Source organism: Strix aluco, chromosome 9, assembly GCF_031877795.1.
Source record: "Strix aluco isolate bStrAlu1 chromosome 9, bStrAlu1.hap1, whole genome shotgun sequence".
Taxonomy (NCBI): Eukaryota; Metazoa; Chordata; class Aves; order Strigiformes; family Strigidae; genus Strix; species Strix aluco.
In genome coordinates, this window is record NC_133939.1 from 18,750,928 (window position 1) to 18,774,920 (window position 23,993).

At 46.4% G+C, this 23,993-nt stretch overlaps 1 protein-coding gene across 3 annotated transcripts in view; it reads right to left on the bottom strand.

The window, feature by feature from the left end:
* The window catches only part of TP63 (tumor protein p63), a 104,393-nt gene that overhangs the window by 69,114 nt on the left and 11,286 nt on the right, over positions 1–23,993 (bottom strand). For 2 of the 3 annotated variants that reach the window (XM_074834553.1, XM_074834555.1), the window contains exons 1-2: positions 14,263–14,706; positions 13,393–13,525 (exon numbers count right to left, since the gene is read on the bottom strand). In XM_074834553.1, coding sequence (XP_074690654.1) covers positions 13,393–13,525; positions 14,263–14,498 — 369 coding nt within the window. In that variant the 5' untranslated portion in view covers positions 14,499–14,706. Of the gene's footprint in view, positions 1–13,392; positions 13,526–14,262; positions 14,707–23,993 lie in introns of those variants that run through there. The other variant, XM_074834554.1, reaches the window with a different exon arrangement.

Below are 23,993 nucleotides of genomic sequence, written 5' to 3' on the forward strand. Positions count from 1 at the left end.
GCCAAGTACCCTCACGCATGGCGAGCTCTGGCAGCCCACACCAAACCTCCTGCTGCAGGTGCCTGGCAGGGGGGAGAGGGGTCCCCAGCAGGGCTCAAACCCACCCGTGGCCTCAATATCTCCGTGCAGCCGAGCCTCGGCCCAGGAGCTGCTGGTGCTCCCCGCCATGCCGACTCCCTTGCCTCTGGGCACCGTTTAACCTCAACTTCTCTGGGCACACAGGGAGAGGACTCCAGGTTCACAGGGAGATGAAAGCAAGCAGGCGGTGCTGCTCAGGGTGCTAACGGCTCTCCAGCCATACGGCAGCAGAAGGAGCCACCACCAACTTCCTACCAATCTATGAATTAAAGGACACTGCAAGCTCGCACCGGCCTCTCTCCTGGCTAGAGACAGGCAGCACATTCATGAGACTGCCACTAATAAAATGGGGCAAAACCACCTTCAGGCAGGAACCAACACAAGAGCAACAGAGCAGAGGATCACAGTGCCCTCCCTACCCTGCAACAGCTCCTCGCCACAAGAAGCAGGGTAGATGTCTCATTTAGCTCTAACCCTGAGAGCACAGCTCAGCTGAGGACTGCTGGGCACAAGAGCGAAAGGTCGCAGGCATTTCCAGTGCACCTTCCCGATTCCTTCTCACTGAGCACGATGCAAGGAGATGCTTCCAATAACAGGCTGCAGAGAGGAGCAGAGTCCTCCCCAGCCAAGGGAGAGCCCTACCTACCATCAACAGCAACATCCCAGCTCGGGTTGGGGCCACACACACCTCCAGCACTCCTGAACTACCAGCAAGAGTCTCCTGAGCACACAGCACGTTTCCTACATCACAGGAACAACTCAACAGACCACTGCCACAGCCCCTTCCTCTCCATCTTCCCTGGCACCACCTAACACCAGGGGCTACGCCTGGTGCACTTACCTGATCTCACCTGAGATGGGTACAAGCCAAAAAGCCACACAAGCACTAATCTGAAGATGCAGGCAAGGTTTGCAGGGAGCAGCCACAGCACCATTAGCCAAACAGGTCACTTCGCAACACCACTGTAAAGCTTGTGTGGAGCTGGACATCAAGCTAGAAGTCACCTGTGGATTTTCTATTGTCTAGTAGTGAGGAGAAGTTATGCTGTGCTCAGATGATCATTTTGACCCCTGATTACTGTCAAATTTTTGATACTGGCCCTTTAGTTCAAAAGCTATGGAGGGGAAGGAAAGAGGAGAAGGTATATACATACATAGATCTCCCAACCTCAGCAAGTCATTGCAAAAATCTCTTGTGCTAGCTGTGCTGTGAAACTCAGAAGATCCTCCTTTTCCAAGTCATTAATGCAGCACTGTTGTGTTAGGTATGTGCTATCTTCTGTCCCACAGGTGGCTGGAGGTGGTTGTGGGTGAAGCAACACCCAGATGCACTACACAGAGATATGTGGAAGTTTATCCAAAGAGATCTGCATGTCAAACATGAGGAGAAGTGCATATAGCATGAATAAATTGACAAGTCAGCACAAATCCCTGCCCTCTATATGCACAGCCCCGACCTGGCTCAATGTTTCAGAGGCATTAGCCTGTGCGGTCACCTTGAAGTGGATGCTGGACAAGTGGCTTTTTGCAAATCAGTCATGCACAAGTGACACAAAGGAGGCCACCACCACCCTGACAGGAGGTAACAGAGCATGGACCAGACACTGCGCCCACCAGCGCTGCTGCAGCCCCGGCACAAGTGTACCCCTCTCATCACCCCAGGGCTCCAAACTTTGTTTCACTGGCTTCAGACCTAAATGCACTCCCCTGTCCCATGGGCTGGTGTCATGTCTTGAATATTCATACCAGCACCTGTGGAGCAAGGGAAGAGGTAAAGGCTTGAGCGCTTGCCTTTCTACCTTAGCATGAGAAAGAAAAGTTCCTGGAGTCTCATTTGATTCACTCTTTTTGCAGATACAAAATTTCACATAGATGAGTCTCCAACAACCTAATAGCAGCAAGGCAGCATCTCTTAGAGGCTCTCAGAAGGAAACTTGACTCTCTGAAACAGTGTATGCTTAAATGGCTGAGTCACAAAACCAAAGGGACACCCCCACCTCCTCAAACTGCACACTCACTTCTCAGCAATGGGATGGTGATAATTACCATTTATCTAAGCCTTCTGGACAGGTCTCCAAGGGAAACACCAACATCAGTCCTGTTGCAACTGTAATGGTCGAAGTCACAGCAAGACAACCCTTGTAGACAGAGATTATACCTTATTATACCAATTAGCCTAGTCAGAAAAAAGCAAACAGATTCAGGCAAAGGCCCTCCTTTCACATGTTAAAAAGAATTACTTCATACTGAGGCCAGTGAACAAGGTTTAACTCTATTCTTCTAGTCCAACAAGCTCTCCCCCACCCTGAACAGGAAAAGAACAAACTAGAAAATAAAGAAATCAACCCAAAGCATCAGGAGTTGTGTAAAGCCTGGCACTTCACACTTTGGATTCTCAGTTGGATTGAATTTAAAAAAACCCAAAGCAGCTCAGCCTCAGGAAACCTCTTTAAAGCAATTTACCTCCAATACTGTAGGAAACTAAAAATAATAATTGCTAGTTAGATTTGAAAGTTTCAGCTGCAACCCTCCTGGGTCTGACTCAGATATTCTAGAAAGCTTCTGGCAACACTTTGTGGCTCCTGCTGGTATGTTGAAGAACAAAATAATACACAAACAAGACCCCTAAGTTTCCAAAACGAGGCATCAGCCAAGTCAAACTGCTGATTCAGGTTCTCTGTTTGAATGCACTTTCACCGTGATGTTATATAGTTCATCTCAGCCTCTCTCACCAGTACCACTCATAATAACCCTTCCTGGACACAAAGTAAGTGCGCTAAATCACAACGATTAAAAATGTCTTTGCCACAATTGTAGTGTTAATTGGAGATTGTGTAATTTCTTGCAGAAGGGGTGTGTGTGTGCACACACACCTGCCTGCATGTTAGGTGGTTCAGGCAGAATTTCCTGCAGATGAAAGAAAAAAAAAAATCTGCTCAGACCTCTTCACTCTTATAAAAATAGCATCTGGATCAACCGCGTCACCATGGACTGTGACATTCACTCAGCTCAGAAATGTTTACAAATTAGGACTGAGATAACAGAAGGAGGAGGGGAAAAAATAGAGTGTGGGGTTTGGGTTTTTTTTGTTGTGTGTTTTTTTTTGGTTTTTTGTGGTTTTTTTTTTTTTTTTTTGTTACATCTGAGTAACTGCTGAATGGTCAAAAAGCAAACCTCTGCCAATTGGCTTTGGGAGTCTTTCCAGTGAAGACTTTACAGGGACAGACGTGATAGACTTGCAATAGCAGGCAGCCAAATTAAAGAACAAAAAGAAAATACTTTCAAAAATGCAAAAGTCACCTTCCCTTCTTGAAAACTCATGCAGAGATGGTCTTCATTGCTCAAACCACAAGGAAGAAGAGAAAAAGAACCCAGAACTCAGCACATACTGAAACAAGGACTTGCCCCATTTAAAAAAAAAAAAAAAAAAAATCCATGGCAAGACAAAAAAAAACCAACAACAACCACCAAACAAACAAACAAAAAAGAGATACAGCTGAAAGGCAGCATCATGCCCGCTGCTGACTGGATACAGCCCTGCGTGCATCCAGGCAGGCTGCTCCAGGGCACTGCATGGGAGGTGCAGCTCAACACATGCAGGAGAGGGATGGGCACCCCTGGCTCTCACAGGATTAACGGCTCTGCTGCGCCCACAAGCAAAAATTCGATGCCCTCCTGGCTTCCCCACCACTGACCCAGGGACAGGTCTGATGCCCAGAACTTCCTATGGAAAGCACTCAAGTGTATGAACCTTTAATCTAGAAACATGCCCTGGCTGCAAGTGCTTCATACTGAGCATCAATTCCTTCTTGCAAGGATTCCAAATTGCATTTTCTTTCCCATTTTACAAGTGTGGGATAAAGAGATAGACTCGCCGAGGGCCGGAGGAGAGCCCAGCTCCTGGCTCTGCCCACAGCACAGGTCAGCTACTCCTTCCCCCAAGGAGCATGCCCTCCCCAGGGCAATCGCCTGTCACAACAGCCCTGCCCTCCGACCCTGGGTAAACATCTGCGCACGCTGCTTATTTGAGCTCCTATAGCCTCCTTATCTCCCCCAGAACACCCCTAGGGCTAATTAGAGAGTTAATGGCATCATGTCAGGAGATAACGCTATGTGGGGGGAGCAGGGAGAAGGAAGGTGGAAAGGAGTTGTGAAACAAAACCAGTTCCCTTCACAACTGCTGTGCAATATTGGTTTAGGAAGGGCACATGCAGCCCCCAGGGACTCTGCCCTCCAGCTGCCAAGCTCTATTTAATAAGAGAGCAAGACACTCCTCTGGAGAGATTCAGCTCTCCAGCCAAGATGATGCAAAGTCCCCATGCCTTCCCTACCATCTGCACAACCAAAACCCCTCCAACCCCATCAAGAGAGGTCACTCCTACCAAAACGCCATCAGGGACTCACTTCCCACAGTTGGTGTACAATGCAGGATGGGCATCGAGCATACAGATGATTTATCAAAAAGTATTATCTGTTTATTCCCGGTGCTCCTTTTATCTAATTTTTCCACTTCTTTTTGCACCCTAGTGACTCTCTTTAAAGAGCAGCTGCTTTCACTAAAAATGCTTAGAGATAAAAGGAAACAATTGTCTAGACACAGAGATCTTTGCAAGGCAGCTGATAAGCCTGCAAACCCTCTGGCCAGCAAACACTTTTGCACTGATGAGTGCAAAACCATGGGTCAGCAGATGCTCATACATGGAGACATGACCAGAGGACTTTGGAGGTTCAAGCCTCTGCTATCAGCAGCTCTTTTTCAGAGTAACAACTCTCAACATTCAAGCTGCACTTCTTCCTGATGAGGATCTTTGGATGCTCAGCACATTATGCTTGACCCTCTTTCCATTTTCATGAAATATTTTGCAAAAGTAAGAGAGAGGAAATTACACCATAAAGTTGAGGAGAATTGCTCCTGAGCAGCATCAACAGCCCCATCCCTCCTGCTGGAGGTGGCACAAACCTGCATCCCAGCACGAGACAGAGCGCTCTGGCCAGGGAAAGGGAAAAGCAGGAGATAGCAACAGATTAGAGAGTCTTTGTTTTTAATTACGAGAGGAGCAACTGTTGACAGACCAGTGTTGTTCTTGCACAAGCAGCTGAGGGGAAAGTGTTGCTCTTTCTTTATCTTGTATAAACTACAGCTTGCTCTCAGAAAACTCACAACTGTTCATAAATGCACAATCACAGTAGCTCTTTAGAGACAGCCTCTACTAGACTGCCAACTCCCTCCCACTCAAGCCCTTGTGCAATCATCCAATAATAAAAAAACAGTTATCAGTCTTAAATAATTCAAGAACAGTCTCCCAGACCTCTGGTTAAACCCTGACCCTGCAACTGATAGCCATTCATGCTTGTGAGCACATCACCACTACCCTATATTGCCCTTGTGTGTTGGGCCACAACATACATCCCGAGGCAGCCAGGGAGACTGTTTGTTCCTTGTTTCCTATGCAGAAATGTTGTATTTTGCAGTGCTGGTCTTTGTCCAGGTGCCCTCTGCCTGCTCTCCCATGCCACATCCACCACCAGTACGGCAACAGTCATATGAACCATAGGGTTCAGTTATTTGGCCAGAGACCTTCCCCAGAAGATTGACTGCTTTAGTTTCTGACTTGTTTAATTTTAATCCAGTCTGGACATCACCATGAGGTCCACCATAGCTATCCATGCCCTCAAAAAGAAAGAAGGGTGCTTCAGGGTACCTTTTCCTTCTGTTTAAGCAGGCTGGAGATAAAAATCCATGCTTTTAGAGTGACAGTTACATTCGTTACTGAAAACTCCTTTGATCTTTCATTAATCTCTGCAAATTCAGATGCTGATTAGCAAAGACTTCATTCACCAGTGAGAGAACTAACCCAGGCCACAAACCACTCCTTAATCTACGCTTCACAGAGATTGATTTAATTTTCTGTGACTGCCTGACAATTCACTCCCTCATTAATTTCAATGCTATCAAATCAGCGACAGTGAGGTGGAAAGCAGATGGTAGAGACATTCAGAGGAAAACATTACCTAGTCCAAAAGTCTCTTTATGAAATATTGGAGGAAAAAAATAATAGTTAACAGCACTGTGGGCAGGATCTGCAGAACCACAAAGCAACACGTACAGTGAGACTTTGGATGCATAGGACTTTCTTCAAAGCAAGAATCCCAATTAATGCAAGAGAGGACTTTAAAAACAAAAGCTACACCCCACAACTCGCTGCAGCACAAACACTTCGGCTGTGTTGGAAAAAGGAAGGGGAGTGGGGTGCTCCCAGGGCTGTGCTCCAGGTTTGTCTTAGCCTGAAAGGAGCATCCCGTGAGCCTGGGCACCCCTTCCCAGGCATGGTCAGCACTGCAGCTCATTACAGCACTGTGAGGTGCTCCCCATCCATCTCAGCCCACAAAGCGGGGTACCACAAATCCTGGCAAAGTTTTCATTTGACTGGATACGGACAGCTCAATTCATCACCCTACTTCCAGCTAATAGGAGAAAAAGGCCTCACTTCCCTTCTTCCAGCAGTTTTGTTAAAAAAACCCAACAAAACCAAAAAACAAACAAAGTCCAGAGGAAGGTGAACTTTGGAGATGGCCACTCCACTTCTGCTGGTGTTCAAGCTGTGCTTCATGCCTTGCTGAAACACCAGCTGCCCAAGCACTTATGGGCTCTAACCCAGTCAAAGCGTTCCCAACAAATACGTGAATGATGTTTATAGTCTAAGAAGAAAAAAAAGGGGGGGAACCTATCAACTAGATAGAAACATACAGTGAAGTTCCCATCAAGACAGCATAAACCCTAAACTTCCTCTGGAGGCAAAAGTGCCAGTGATCTGTTGCTCCAAGATCAAGATGCCTTTTAATTAAGTGTTTGTGCAGACCTTTTAAAGATGTAAAATAAGCAGTAACGCATTATTGCTCCATACTTAAGCAGAGAGCACGTGCAGCACCATGGAAACCTTTGGAGGCAGGCCTAGCTGCTTGGGGAAGATGTTTTCTGAAGCACTGCTTCTTTTGTTCAGAGGTATTTGCATGTAGGCAGATGACAGGACTCACAATTGCAACACTCTTCCACCTCAAGTGCTTGTAGCAATAGGAGCTGGGGAGTTAAAGCCAGCCCTCCAGAGGAGCCAGGCCAGAACTAATGCGAAACACCCCATCTCACACATAGCTCTTTTCCAGTAGGTTTGTGCTTGTCAGCTTAAAATTAGTTTATTCCTTCCCAAGATAAATGTAAAGCAAGATACTGAACGGGCAGAAATATTTAAAGGAATTTTAGATACACTTCCCAAATGATCCATAGCACAGCAGTCAGATCACTCACTGTTTTTTTTTCAATACCATTGAGAATTCAGGGAATTGGCATTAAAAATAAAACACTTGGTATAACGATAGTCATCAACTGGCTGAATTCCTAAAAAAAGAAATGCAGCCAGCCCTGGTCTGAAGCCAAAACCAGGGCAAAACGGCACAGGAAAGACAACTATTGAAAAATTATTTTAAAGAAACAAATATGTCTTTAGAGCCCTACTACACACAGAATAAGAGAAGTCTTCAGGCTTCGGCCAAACTGAACGAACAAATGTATTTGCTATTGCATCCTTTATCTGAAAGAATTGAGCATTTCTGGATTTGGATCTGCAGCCCTAAATGTGATGATTAGACCACTTGGAGGGACCTGCACAGCAGAAGATTAAACATTCAGCAGGATTACAAAGCCAAGCCTAAATTAGGAGACCTTATGAGTTCAACTGCAAACAAGAGAGGTGCTGGAGGGAAACTTCCAGCAGAATAATGCGTTTGCTCATTATGGAAATGCCTTTGCATAATCTCAACTTTCTTTGCACAGCTATGGAACGAACAAATACCCACAAAGAAGAGAAACTTGGCAAGCCTCAAACTCTCTCAAGCACAAACCAGACAGTAATAAAAGCTTTGATCATATCCCTGTGCTGTGCAAAGTCCTTCCTTCCTTCCTTTCTATGGTCAATCCGGGAATACTTAGGCATGGAAACAGATGGCCACACAACCCACTCTGCTGCATCTACTTATCAAATCAGCCTTATCCTCCAGGTGCAAAACCATTTCCCAACAAAACGCAGGGCTACGGCACCTGCCAGAGCCCTGGGAAGCACAAACCATGTGTTAGTCAGCCCCTGCACTGAGATATTCTTCCTGCACCGCTCAGCCACACCATACATGCCATCCCAGCTCCCTGCCCTGCTGTCAGTACACAGGGATGCCCTTCCTGTCCTGCAGTCCCACCACCCCGTAACCAGCTTTCATCTGCTTCCTCAGCCATTACCTCAGTCGCAACAGACAGGCGGCAACAGACACCCTTCTGTACAGTGGGTTGAGTTTTTTTTGTCTGTCCATCATATTGTTGCACACCTGATCCTGATCATAGCCCCCAGGTGATGGGCTCCCAGGGACACAGGAATTCAGTGCATGGCCACCAAATACAAATTGCTAAACTGATTTACACAGTGCTAATGCTGAGAGCATGCAGAAGAGGGCCAGCAGCCACCTTGGGTCAGGGTAGCTCTGCAAGGGCCTCAGCCCCACTCTTCTCCAGCTCGCCAGACTACAGCATGGAAAGGTATCCTGTGCAAGGTGGCTGGGTTGGGGGTGGCTCTTCCATGAGCCTACAGCAGGTTAAACCTGGAAAAGGTTTCTTGTTTTCATTAGGAAGCATCAAATACTAACTCTGAGATGTGTCATTGGTGTGAGGGCTGAGTCCAAGAGCCTTGATGCCTCCATGTCCTACACGGGCTGCAACCAGTCTCTCCTACAGCCTAGTTTTATCTCCACCTCTGTGCATAAAGGAGAACAGCAAAGTTAGAGCTGAAGCTTTTGCTTTTAAAACTATGAAACACATGTAGCACCTCTAAAATTTCTGTAGCCACCAGGCTTGGGACACCCACAGCCCATGAAGCTGAGGACCCAAATCCAAAAGGACACAGCCCTGTCTGAAGCACCCGCACCACCATCCCCAGGGCAAAACCCACCCCACGGGGAGCTCAGTGGTGCCTAACCAAGCCACACAGAGCAAATCCCCGTGATGATGTGCAGAAGATGAGGAATGACAAAATAAAAACAAATAAAAAGGCAAGGAATTCTCTCTCCCTTTTGTGGGGAGGGACAGATCCAGGTTAAGAAAACTCTGACCACCGCGACTGTCTGGGGAAAAGGCATTCCACTGAACTGGTTAGGCAAGGAGCTGCGGGAGGACGGCTTGCTCAGGGGCATGAAAGGAAGGTATGTACAGGGGGAGGGGGATGAGCTGCTCCATCACTGGGGACAGCACTCCTGCTGGTGAGGTCCCTGGAGCCCCAGACATGCTGCTGGGATGGTGGTAGAAGACTTCCAGACCCTGAAAGCCCCTCAAATAACACTTTCATCAGGATGCTGCCTGCTGAAGTCCTCAGCCCAAAGCAGCTATGTTTGGGTTCAGACTAGCATCTCTTAGCATCAGTGAGCAGTTTAAAGGACTTCTGAGGGATGGTAAAGGCAGGCAATTTTGCACCTGGTACGGCAGGCTGACAGCATGCCGTGAGGGCTCCAGGGCAATGCAGGGGTTATTGCACCACCACACTCATTCCTAGAGAGAGGTCTCCAGACCCCTCCTCCCTGTAGCTCCAGGATATTTAGTTAGTCAGGGGAAAAAAAAAAAAAAAAATCCTTTAGCATTACCTGGTTTCTAGCACTGCAGGATAGAGCCATCGAGACCAGTGTTCCTCTTGAATGAAGGGAGCTGACCACCACCCCACCACAGACCCTCCCAAGGTGCTGGCTACATCCTTGGTCAGGAAAGAGGCTGGGGACCACCTTCTGTGGTGGGCCTAACGAATGGTGGGATGCGCATTCAACTTGCCTTCCTGCGCATCCACAGCTCCTTCCCACACCAGGGCCATGGCAGAGACTAAATGTTCTCTGCACCCACAGGGACCACCAGCCCCTCACTCTGGCTATGCAAAAAGGCAGATCTCCGCTGGGATTTCCCAGCCTGCCTGTGGTTAACGCCATGGGAGAGGAAGGGGCATAGCCGGCAGCCTCGCAGATGGGCTACCCAAGACATTGTGAAAGAGCTGGTCACAAGGCGCACTGCTGGGGAAGACTGCTGACTGTCTAATGTTACACCACAAACCCTCTTCCTGTCCCCACCAGCTCTTTTCATCTCAAGGTAGTGCCGATCACCAGTTTCTCTTACCCCGTTCTTATATGGGACACAGGAAGAATATTTCTTCTTTAAAAACAAGAGTGAGAACTGTCAGGTCTTGGCTCAGCAAGAGACAGAGCTGTAGCTGAGACAAGAGAGGTTTCTTTGTCACCCAACCTTCTTCTCCAGCTCTCTCCCCAGACAGTTGCATTTTCAAGGCAATGAACATAACTGATGGGTGTTCAGCAGGGCAGGACTTACACTCATTTTCCAGCCCACTGGTGGGAGAATTCCTTCAGGCACTGCTCTGAACACTGTAGCTCCTTCCCCACTGCCAGCTCTGTTGTGAACAAGCAACTGTACCCCAAAATAATTAAAATAAATAAAAAAAAAAAATCACAGCTCTCACCAACACAACTCTTGGGATCAAGGATGGACATCTTTAAAAGCTGGAAATTCCATTTTTCAGCCATAAGTTGCAAGAAGTTGCAGACCTTATTTTAGAGGTTGATTGGGATTGCCTTAAAGTCCACGTAAGGACAATAGCTTTAAATAAACCAGTCTTAATTGCTTTGCACCTATTTAAATCTCACATGGTGGTGCATTTTGGAGAAAAGCTAGCCTTGCTCTTTTCCTCAGACAAATCTAATAATAAAAAGCACTCTGCCTTGATCTCATTCTTCATCTCCCAGGGCCCCTCTGTTTCTCCTGCATTCCTTTGTGTTTATCTGCCCTCTTCAACTCTTTGCTGCAATCAGCTGCGTGCAGCACCTTGTGTCTAGAAGTGACATGGCTGAGGTTACAGGAGAGACAGGTGCAAGGGGAGCTCTTGCCCCAAGGTATCCAAAGGAAAAGAGAAGCTGGAGGGGAAGAGGGTTGTAAAGTATTTCAGATTAAAGCCGACAAACAGCAAACACCTTGCCCCAGGCTACACATTCTCTGCCAATGCAAGTTGCAGCGGCTGGGAGCCCCAGAAACAGCAAAGCAAACACGGACTTCTCTGCAAGGGGGAGTTGTCACCTGTCAGGGATGTTTGCAAATTTATAGGGAGGTGGTGGTGGTGGTGGTAAGGGGAGTAAAAAGAGCTTTCCTCATTTTAAAAGACAGGCTGTTTGCACAGGTTTGCGATGCATATTTTGCTTTGTAAAGGCTTTTGTCCAGCATTCAACTGAGCGAAGGTCCTGTCTTCCACTGAAGACAAACTGGAACATTTATTAATGTACATACATTAATGTACTCTGAGCCGCTGCCTTACAGTAAGGGCGAGGATGGGATGGAATTTCCCTGCTGCCCCTTCAGTTTGTCATGTCAGGGAAAAACACTTCTTTAAGAAGTCACTGTGCAGCTCACTGTGCAGCTCAGCTTCTCCAGAAATGCCTCATGCAAGGCTGGGATCAAATCCATCACAAGCAAGAGCTAACTGCATAGCAAAAGCTGCCAGCTCTCTTCTCCTAGCCCCAGTGCTCACTTCGGCAGTGCTCAGAGAGGACAAGAGGCAAGGATTTTCCATTTATGTTTCGCTGAACCACAGACAGGAGAGGGAGACTCTGAAAAGGGCTTCAGGTGAGCCTGTCAGCTACCACAGTGCTCTGCGGACAGCTCAGAGGAACTGGAGATGGGGAGGCTTTGCTAGCAATCAGTGCAGCAAGTCCAGGTTTGAGCATGGAAGGAGTAAAGTTTCTGCCAACAACCTTTAAACTGTTCGGGACTGTTTTTTAAGATGACATAGCTCAAACAGAATTTTACCACCCACTTGGACAATTAGGAACCCTTCTAATACATGGAGAATCTTTTGGACTAGCTATTGAAGAGACATCACGTGGATTTGGTAAAAGCTGAGATCCCAATGCTGACTGAAGGCTTTCACACTACCCCTCTGTGCCCAACACGAATGCAGAATCAAAAGATAACCAGACTTCATGTCAGTCACCTCTCCTTGTGCACTTGGATTAGCTTCACCACATCAGCTGAGCACATACCCAACATCAAACTGTCCTTTTTAACCTTTGCAATCTTGCAAGAAAAGAGAAGACCACCACAGTCTCCCCAGTGGTCACACCAGAGCGGCTGTAACAGATCAAACCTTCTGTCTCTGGGGACTGTAATCAGTGGGACCTGGGAGCTCTTTCCTTGCAGATGTGATCCGCCAGGTTACAAACACTGCCAGATGCAGGCCACCAACACGCCATCATCGGGCAGATTAAAAATGGTGGTTGATTAGCCAGGGAATTAATTGACACAGTTTCTCAGGATGGAAACACAGAGGAACAAGAAAATTTACAGACACTAACACAAATTTCAAGTCACACAGAAGTATACAAAACTCAGGGGAAGAACAGAAACAGGACACAAACAGCTCAAACTCCCAATATACCTCCTGCTCCAGCCTGCAAGAATAGCACCTGGCTTCTTCACCAGAGCTATTGCTAAGAAAGATCTGGTCAGTTTGTGCCAAAGGCAATGAACCAGCAACCACCAGTGTCTCATCTGCATTCCAGTCTTGAGCCATACTGGTGAAACACCCATGGCCAAGACTTGTTATAAGCACCTCTAGCTTTGTCTATGTGGAGACACAGGAGGAAAAAAACCCAACCACAGCCTGAAACCAAGTTTTCATGCATATCTGACCTTCAAGAGAATAAAAAACCAGTGAAGAACCCTTGCCCTCGGTCAGCAAAATTGCAACTGTGCCCTGAATACCAACTATTTTAATCCTGAGGCCACATAAGCTAGGTCTAAGCAGGGAGAGAGTAGGGACAGTTGAGCAGTCAGGCAAGTGCAAGAGACTCCTCGGGTCTTCTACCTGTTTAGCTGCCTCATCCCTCTCTCCTGCCATTACTGTAGCAGGTAAGGAGCAGGCTTGCTCCCTCTCGCATCCCTGGAGAGGCACAGAGGAGCGATGCCTTTCCATGGGTCACACACCACCCAGTTCAGCCTCATGTACAGAACCACTGTTCACCACCACCAGAGTCGGTTGGCAGAGTCATGCTCCCGACCAGCTTCTGTGGGGGGGACACAGCAGGCAAAGCAAGAAGGAACTTCCTTGGGCAGAGGCAGCAGCCACAGCTCCTCCACCAAGAGGGGGAAGATGGCCCCGAGGCAATACAGCAAGAGTAGCTCCTGCAAAAACTCCCCATCTGTCCCCAAATGTTAAGGAAGTTCTTCTCACTACTCACCCACATCGGGTCATTCAGCTCTGTGTCCTGCACTCGGACGCAGTCCATGCTAATCTCTATTTTGTTTGTAGGGCCATTTTCAGACGGGCCATCGATGAAGTTTAAATCGATCGGCTGAACTGAGCATATTGGCCTGAAAAGAACAGAGTAACGCAGTTAAAATTGGCTAAATTCTGCTTCCCCCCGGCCACATGTTAGGGTGTCACCCAGGACTTAGGCATGATCACAAACTAGTCTCAGGACAAAGTAAGTAATTACTAATGAACAACTAGCTCATCACCTGCTATGCTAACAGCAACCCCTGGACAGGACAGGGCCTGGAGGGACATTTCACTTGCCTGACCAGAAAAATGAGGTAAGAGCACAGGAGTTAAATCACTGAAAGACAGAACTCATGGAGGATTTATAGCAGTAGCTGTCTCGGCATCAGTCATGGCAAATCAGGAGTAGGAACAGAGTCAGTTTTATTTCCTTCACTGGACCTGACAGGGTGAACTCTGCACCATCTCCACCTCCCCTCTCTCCCTGGCATCAGCAAAAGAGCCTGGACATAGAGTAATGACCCCATTTCCCTAGGGGAAAATGCCAACCATCCACCTTAAGTGATCGTGTGCTGGAAAGCAGCCAGCTCAGCAACCAAAGGTCTTGAGGAGAGTCACTGCTGATCCCTGCATCTGTTCCCCATAGCCTGGATATAGAACCTCTTGAGAGCTCAAGAGCTGTCAGTTATCACAGACTCACACCCACATCTTCTAATCAACAGGTACAGAAGACTCCAAAACCCCCAGCATCAGTCCCCTGAGCAGCCTAATTATAGGTGTCCTGTCCCAAGACACCTTTTTCCGCAGGTTCCATGGAAGGGCTACTTACTGTTCCAGGAAGTCCCAGATATGCTGGAGCACCTCTGGGCTGAGGAACTCCCTGGGCTGCGAGCTCTGGGACATGGCCGATCGGTAGTAACTCTCCTTCCACGAGAAGTGGCTCGGAGTTTCTACAAACCTTAAAAAACAAAAGCAAAAAAAAAAAAAAAAAAAAGAAAAGAAAAAAAAAGAAAAACACACACAAAGATATGTTGAATGCATGAGCCCAACTCGATGAAAAGCCATAAATAGAAGCTATTGTGTGAAAAGGGAGACATGCTGAATGCCTGGAACATTCACAGCTGTACAACACACATTCCACACTGCTGCAGATGCTGTATTTAGATGGCAGAGAATTTGGCCACCCTTCCCGGTAAGTTAAATACTCCTCAAAGACCACTGTGATGCTGCGTCATAAGAATCCCAGAGGGAAAAAAAAAAAGCCACCTTCTATTTTACCCCCAAAATAATCAACTTTCCATATAAAACAAGTAGTCTTTGCAGCAGGTAAAGCACCTAAGTGGTGTTTGATTCCCCTGTCCCTGGCTGGTTGCCTCTTGGATGATTTGAGTGACTTCTACACCCAGCCACTGCAGCTGAGGTCTTGGACTAAAATAAGTATTTTTTTAAAAAAAAAATGAATAACAATAATTTTAAAATCTTGGTTTTGCTTTATTTTCTATGGAAATAAGTTCCATCACATCAGATTATAAATGCTTGTCTACTGCCTTCTCACCTCTAGTAATTTCTGATCCCAACCAGCTGATGTCCACCAGATCTGCTAATTACCTCAGCCATTTTTATCCCCTTAAGCTCCCACAAGCCTCACAGAAATAGGTGGGCCCAAGAGGAGCAGTGACGAAGCCAGAGCACTCGCGTCTTCCACAGCTGCACATTCTCATCCCACTGGCCAATTTCTAAATTCAAACGCAGCAGCTTTGACACCCGTGTCAAAATACTCAGCGGCTGCAGAGATGTAAGGGTGGGGGGAATTTCTCGAGTATATTTGCAGTTGACAAAAACTCTCGGTTCAACTTAATTAGTGTATGAGGCAGGTGACTGCCTTTCCTGCTACAAGGATGGGGGCACCCTGCAAAATTTTTTATATTAAAAGAGCTGTTCCGGCACAAGGCAAGTGAATGGCCATGCTCCCTGCCAGGGGAACGGCTGTGGCAGGAGCCAGGGCTATAAATGGATCCCAAAGAGAATTGGACTAACATTTGTTTTGGCACATTTTGGTGCTGTTTAACACAATAGTCTAAACAAATTGCATGGAGGACCCCAATTTACTAAGCTGCCAAAATTAAGAAAGAACGTTACAGAGGGAAGATCATCACACTACAGTTGTTCTTTTCCTCTACTTTGTCCTGAAGCATCTATTTCTGGTTGCTGTCAGAGAGGGATCTAGGTCTCTTTACCGAGTTTTTATGGCCGCTTATGTTTTGAGCATGAGTGTGGTCTACAAAAAGCAGGGCTTTCCTCACCTCTGGTGCCCACAGAACTGCATGCTCTTTGAAAAACGCAGACAGTTTTCCTAAGCTAATGGAAATCAAAGTGGTTTCAGCACCCAGAGCCATAGCTGAGCATGCCTCAAAAATACGAGAAAGTATCACTTCAGTTGCTTATCCTTTTTGTGATTAACAAAAAAAAACCCCAACATCCTTTAAAAGTTCATGAACAGCAAGAGACAAAAATAAAATTCAGAAGTGTCACAGATGTGAACACGTACCCACACTACATGTGAATAATCAATTGCAAACCCTCTGAGAACAGCAGTTATCCCACAAAGTACCAGAAATTACTCCTTTCAAGCTTTCAGTCTGGTAAGACACTTTCAAGAGTGCCATACTGAAACCCAGAAGAACAGATCTGGCCTAAAGCCTGTTATATAAACTGTAAATCAGTGCTACCACGAGCTTTGGAAGAGAGCAATGGGGAGTGCATGCTCCCCAACCCACTCTGCTGCTAAACTTGCAGACCCCAGGTACTGCTCAATACCCTGCACCCAATACTGACCTCCAAGGAACAGCCAGAGAAACCCCATAATGGGTTCTCCAAATCCACCAAAGTGCTCACTTCTAGCAATTATTTACCACTTACCACAACTGCCCTTGACCTGAACACTAAAAATCACTTTTTAGGAATTCATTGCCAAGGTAGCAACAACAACCATCCACACCAGCTCATTAATACATACACAGGAACCAACTTCACCAGAGGTTATTACAAAACAGACCTTTCTCAGAAACCTTCTTTCTTTTAAAAGTCTCAGTGCAATGAGGTTCCTGCATGCCATGACATGCCCCACCTTTGGTTCTCAACTGCACAGTCTTAGGTCTCAAGAAGGCAAAGCCCGGTTCAGCCCTGCCTGCTCTGGCCCTTACAGTCCCATTCAGCAGCAAAGCAGAAGTTGCTTATCATGAACCTACCACAACCAAGCACTCTTCACAGTGCCTACAGTCTGCAGCACAGGAGAGGAAGGAGATATTAACTGCACAGACTGATAAAGCCAGGTTTGTTATTCTATGCCTCTGAAGCTAACAGAGCTGTTGGAAAGAGTCACACAAGTTAAAGACGCAACTGGTTCATCCCTGTACTAAACACAACTCCAAATTTCTCCAGAGAGAGTAATTTTCTATCTGTGACATCTCTATCCCTGTACCTAAACAGGCTCCTGGCTTACTGCTTCTAAGAAAAGCATTATCAGATTTTACCTGATGGCCAAAAAGGCACATTTCCCTGTACCAAGCAAAAGAAGTTCCCTGGTTAATGCTTTCACAGAAACAAAATTTGAGAGACTCCTTCAACACTCTCTGCAACACCTTTACTATCTGGTACAGCCTGATTTCCAAAGAAGGCTACAGGATTAGGTGGCTAACCTTGACAAGGCACCTGTGAGAAGGCTACAGCGTTACAGAGGTAGCAAGCATTGCTTTTTACTCAGTTTGGTGCATCCCGCTCTCAGGTGGGAAATTGCTGTCAAGCTGCAAGAAAACCAACTTCAGTTCAGCACAAAGCTACATACAAGCTAAACTGTCTCATTCCCTATGATTTTAATAAAATCTAAACCTAGTGCAATTTTCCTTAACAGTCTTCAACATAGAGGAGCAGCCTCTGTCTACTAAACAGCATACCTACGTGCCCAAATTTGCTCTTCCAGAAGAAAATAACAGCTAAAGCCTAAGCAAGATCTGTGCATAAATTTCACTATTAATTGTCTTTTCCCACATCAGCAAACACTCTAGCTTCAGTAAAATAATCTCCGAGTGCCTCAAGTTAATCACAAGATAGCAGGAGTCTGCACTGATCAAACCGCTCCTATCAGCTTCTTTTTTTATTAATAGACATTCAAACAACATCTCTTTTACTCACAAGCACTCATCCCAATGCGCACATAGGAGGTAACACTACTGAACACAGCCTGTTATACCAAACTACTGACTATGACAGGGCAAAGCATGGTAGTAAGTCTTGACTAGTTTACCCTCTGCTTTAAGTCTACAAGCTAATTCCCTGCATTAACTGCTGAAAGAGTTGGCAGGCAGCTTACCACAAGCAGAGAGCACTAACTGCACCAGGTTGGAACTACAGAGGGATTTACAGCCCCCATCAAACTACAAGCTGAATAGGACATCGCACCCACAAGCCTCTCCTTTAAAAACAACTGGGGCATTATTAATTAACGGAAATAGCAGGTTAAATCTTCTCTGAGAAGCAACACCTCACCAAGAGCACAGGACTTCCTAGCGCAGTACGAGGACACTGCTCCTGAACCACTGAATTCCAGGACAGGTTTCACCCAGCAATGCACTCCCACTAAGGTCTAGCTCAGCTCCATCCTGTTTATTTTGCTGAAGCAAGAGCAGCCCAGACTCCAGGTGAAAGCACTTTTCCAGATTCACTTGGCGGGCTGAAGCCTTGAGCACACTGATTATTCTGCTGCCTCCTGATCGATCATCTCCCCAGAAGTTTTGTGTTACAGCTCACCGAGTGGGGCTGCATCCCAGCTGATTCAGTTTACCATCAGGCTAACTAGTGAGATCTCTGCAAAATATGGCAATGAGAGCAACGTGCCCCTGTAGCTGTGCCCACATAGAACTCAATTTCAGAGTCTCTCAGAAGACTAGGAATGTCAAACTTCACAAAAAACCCAAAACAAAACCCACCCCACCAAAAACCAACAACCAAACAAAAATCCCTGGCAAGCACAGCATTTTCCTTTCATAAGCCTTACCCCGTGTGCACTGCTATTGTATTTCCCTAGAGCTGAGTGTCCCAACATAAGTGAAAATGAAGCCCTGACTGCTTGGCCCAGCACAACATAAACTGGTGGCAAACCAGAGAGAAAACAAGGTATTTCTGCTCCCACTACCTCACTCTAAGCACATGCTTCTACTCTTCACAGTCTCCCCTTTCCTAGTTTCATATCAAAGACATCAAAGAAAAGCAACAGAATAAAAAAACCCAAACCACTTTCCACACCAAAAAACAATGACAGAAAACTATTAAACTCAACTATTGCAATGCAGCAACTTTTCTCACCCAAAAAGCCACCTCTCACTGCAAATCACCTTTCTTAGAAAGGGCTAAACCCAAAACACCAAAGCTTGACTTACCACTGGGGAAAAGACACAAGCTCCTGAGGAAAACAAGACCTAGGTTTGATACAGAGCATGCACAGCCCCTCCTCTGTAGCTTTAACCTTAAAGGCAGATGCCACCTGCTTTCACTGATACAGGGTTGGATCTGCTCTGACACAGGGTGCAGCTCATAGCACTCCTGGGGCACATGTGTGAGTCCAGCAACCTCCTTCCAAAAATGACTGACTGTTACAACCAAGAGATACCATGGTTTTCTTTGTTTTTTCATCCAAAACAGGCTTGGAGCTTCAACACTCTGAACTGCCCCCAGGTTAATAGTAGAGTTTATGGGGAAACCAGAAATGAATAAGGTATCTCAGTGAAGCTGCTCAGTTGGGTTTCAAGAGATCCTAGCACCTCCAGTTCTCCTTAGTTTCCCTCAGAAGGTGGAGCTCTGGGGTGGTTTGTGTTTCTCCCCCATGGTGTGCAAACTCTTGGAAACTATCAGTGTGGTTTATAGATGCCAAACTTCATGGCTTAATATTGATGTAAAGCCACAGTGTAAAATCTTGTGAGAAGAAATCTTTCACAGTAGGAACAAGCAAAATGATTTGGAGCTTTTTTCCTGCTTGTTGCCAAAGTTACAGGTTATTACTTTCTGCTTCTCCCCACCAAATGCCTATCAATGGTGTACAATTTTCTATCACTGGGTGTGTAGTCCTCAGTCAGTGGACAAGCAGATGGGGAGAGAAATCTTTCTTTGTAAGCTACAGATTTTGATATTTTTTTCACAAGATACATTCCTCTAAAGGACCTGCTAGCAGAGTACTTGGGAAACCTTGATGCAAAAAGAACATCTACTCTTATGAAGAAAGCATTTCCACATTATACAAATGAACCCAAAGAATAATTAATAATGTCTAAATAATGATATCTAATATGGCTCATTTTATTCATAGCTCTCAAAGTGCTCTACAAAGGAAGACAGTGTAATTACTCCCATTTTACCTGTGGGAAAACTAAGGCACCGGGAGGTCATAGGATTACTCATCATTACTCAGCAAGCCAGTCGTACAGCCAGAAATACAACCTTGGTCACCTGAGTTCCAGTCTGGTGCTGCTCAAAAAGGAACTAGTGATTTTGGGTGTCTAGATAGAGAAATTCAAAAAGGCCTTAATTTCTTCAGGTAGAGTATGCACTGCACTTCCCAAAGCAAGAAACCCCTAAACTTCATTTATCTTCAGGCACCAAAATGCTGATGCCCAGGAATGAAAATCAAGGCTGTAGAAATGCTGTGACCAGCTTTAAGCCACATTCAGAGTTCAGAATTAGAGTTCAAATCCAGATGCCCAGAGTAAAAACTAATCTTTCTTTCTGAATGCTTACAGCAGTTAACCACTTAACAGCCCTTAATTCACACACAGATTAATGTATTAGCCCTCAACCATCATGGGGTGTCGTCTGGATAGAGAAGTAAGTCACAGAGCAGTCAGCAGCCTCAGCTCCACCTCCAGCAATCCCAATCCATGTGCTGGCCCCTGCCTTCTCCAGTTACACCTTGAAGTGCATCAAAAGCAATGATAAACAAATGATTTAAAATTCATGAGTGTTACTCTTAATTGCCTGAATCTTGGTGTTAGTTGTATTTTTAGTTCTTGAGTGGGGAGGGGGCTCCTTTTTGGCCCACACCATTAAAACTCAAGGAACTTGGCAGCCCACGTCCTGCTGGAATTCCCCCCGCTCTGCATGTTAACACTGCAGTGATTTGTAGACATTGCTACCTAATGGAGCTCACAGCTGTGCAAGAGGAGAAGGAAGCGGGGTCTGGCAGCACGGGACAAGCGTGCGCCTGGCAGGCAGTGTCATCTGGAATTCCCCGAAGCATGGAGCATGCTTGTCCCCCATGTCCGCATCAGCCACCCTCAGCCAGCAAAGCAGACCCTGGAAGCACCCGTTAGAGACCTTTGGTAATCAAACAGGTAAATTGCCGTAAACAGGGGGGCCAAAGTGAAAGCCAAATGGTAGACAGGCAGGCTCTCAACCCCCTCAGAGAGCAGATTGCTGTTGAATTTCAGGGATCTGTATTGCACCTCTTTCTATGGCTCTTTCTGTGTCTACTTCAACAACAAGCAGCCCCCCTTCTCCAGCATTAACTGCACGGTATTACACATTTTCCTGTTTCTTTCTCTGCCTGATACCATATTCCAAGGTCTTTGCTCATGTAAGCCCAAAAGAGACTGACTCCCATCCCAGCAGAGGCAGGTCCTGCTGAACTGCACTCACAAGTATTTATTCTCCTTTAGATTTCCAGCCCATCTTTCTGATTTAGCTTTTTAAAAATCTAGACTTCCAGCAACTTCTTTCTATCCTTCAGATTTTCCTTCCATATGTGTTAGTCCTAGAAAACATCTCTGGAAGAAGACTGATGGATGCATGGGTTTGGAAGGGTGAATGTAAGGAATAACAAACATCGACACACAGGATGTGTTTGAGAGAGAATATAACTTTCACCTATGGTTCAAATGTCCATTTTTTTCCCTGATCCCATGTTTTTCAGATGTTTCCCAGATCTGATATCTCACTAAAAAACATGTGGGCAGCAGCATGGGTTATGGGGAGGGGCAGCTGAGAGAAAAGTGGTCCAGTGGCATAGAGACGTGCATTAGAAAATGAAAGAAGCTAACTGCCCAAAGGGTGAACCCTGATCTCAGAAGTAGCCACCAACCAAGGAGATATGGGGAACACAAGAAGGAACTGGGAGTGACAGCGGCAAAGGACTCTGTGACACTGCCAGTGTCCTACAGCATCTGTTGAGGACAGCCTAGGGAGGACTGTTAGCAGCTTCCTATTCTCTAGGCAAATGACACTTGTATTGCACACGCCCTGTTTCAACTGTGAGATATATGATGTTTAGAGGAATTAAAGCAATTCTGTCTCAGAGGAATGCTGATTGCGTTGCCTATAAAAACTCTGTGTCTGCTAGAATCTACTGTAACAGTGCATCCTGATCTCCCTGTGACTTGGATTTCTCTTTTGGAAGCATATGTGTGTGAGCTGAATGGAAAGGGGTAGGAAGGGATTGTTTGGCTTTCTGGCTGCTCTCTACTCAAGCCTTCAGTGCGTGGGCAGGACTGACCTATATCAAAGAAAGTGAAACCGGCTGCACAGAATGATCCTCCTAATTCACCATGCTGCAAAACACAAGGGTTTTTTCTTTCCATTCATCATCTTCTTTCAGTTAGAGTCATCTTAAGTAAGACTATCTACAGTTTTTGCCAACATTTGCAGCTTTACGGCAGCCCCTCAAAACCCATTATATCACTGCGGCCCTGGGCCCCACACCAGCACTCTGCTCTAGCGCTGGCAGCAGAGCTCCTTTGGGAGCAAAAGGCTCCCTCTGTGTTCCCATTGCTACCGTGCTGAGGGGTTCCCAGCTTGGGCACTGCATGGCCTGCTCCCCACAAACTGCTGGGAATGGCTTCTGGAAGCAGAACAAGTTCAGAGTGCTATCAGTAACCCCCGCAGCCCGGGGAACCCACTGCATCTCCTATCTACATCTCATCACATCTACTATCTACATGTCATCATTATCAGCACAACAACAGTGACCACTTCTACATAATAGAGGCATTTCTTTGTCCTCAGGGCTTCAGGAACTAATCACTCCACCAGCACTAGAGGAACCATCCCCTAATTGTTGGAGCAAGTCACCCCTAATTTTTTTTTTTGCCTCTGAGGATTCTGTCAGCATCTTGTGAACTTTCCCAGACCTCTCTTATCTCCCACTCAACCTTGGACACCCCCTTCTCCACCCTCCCCTTCTCACCCATCCCTGGAAACTACCTCTTCACCCAGCCACAGACATCTCTTCCCCTTCTGCTCAGCCCTGACACCCACTCCCTTTCTCAGCAGGGGCTGAGATGGAGCTCTGGCCAAGGTGAAAGCACTGCCACTTGCCCACTGCAATTGGTGCTTCTAGTGTGGGGTACAGAGCCCTTGTAAACACCAGAAGACCACCCAGGAGCCTGAGCGACCTGTATTGGGAAGCCTAGAGTTAGAGCACAAGCCTGGAGCTCAGAACACCGAACTCAGCTGCTGGCCCCTGGGTGACCTGTCCATCTTTGCCCTTCCATTCCTGAGGTATAGCAGTGCCACCAACTTTGTAAAGCACACAGAGACCTGTTGACCATCAGTCCATCTCCATGGAAATGTGGTGTGGTGGGTTGACCCTGGGTGAACACCAGGTGCCCACCAAAGCTGCTCTATCATTCTCCTTCTTCAGCTGAACAGGGAAGAGAAAATACAACAAAAGGCTCGTGGGTCAAGATAAGGACAGGGAGAGATCACCCACCAATTACTGTCATGGGCAAAACAGACTCCACTTGGGGAAATGAATTTAATTTATTAACAATCAGATCAGAATAGGATAATGAACCAAACCTTAAAACACCTTCCCCCTACCCCTGACTTCTTCCCAGGCTTAACTTTACTCCTGATTTCTCTACCTCCTCCTCCCTAGTGGCACAGGGGGATGTGGGTTGTGGTCAGTTCATCACCTCTCCCTCCTTCTTCACTGCCCTTGGTGACTGCAGAGTTCTCACTCCTCTCTCTGGCTGCAGTTTCCCTTGCAGTTTTTTTCCCCTTAAATATGTTATCACAAAGGCACTACCACCATCACTGATGGGCTCGGCCTTGGCCAGTGACAGGTCCATCTTGGAGCCAGCTGGCATTGGCTCTATCGGACATAGGGAAACTTTTAGCAGCTTCTCACAGAAGCCACCCCTGTAGCTTCACCGCTACCAAAACCTTACCATGCAAAACCAACGCATGTGGTCCCAAACTGTCCAAATTTAAATAAAAGAAAATTTAAATCTCCATCCATTTTTAAAAAGCATTAAACCAAAGAACAATGAAAAATCAGTTGCAATTGTATTATTTGTAACTCACTTTTCCAGTCAATCCCTTCCGCTAACCTATTTGCAGCGATGGCTGAAAGCAGTGCCCATCTGGAGAGGGAGGAGTCAGAGCTGCTGGGCAGAGGTGAGAGTTTTTACTGCAGTAAGTGAGAAAGTCTTCTCAAAAGCAACAGGAGTGGAAAATCCAGGCCCAACCCTCAAAATTCTGAGGTATTTTTGAGCCAAGTCCAAAAATAAGTATTGC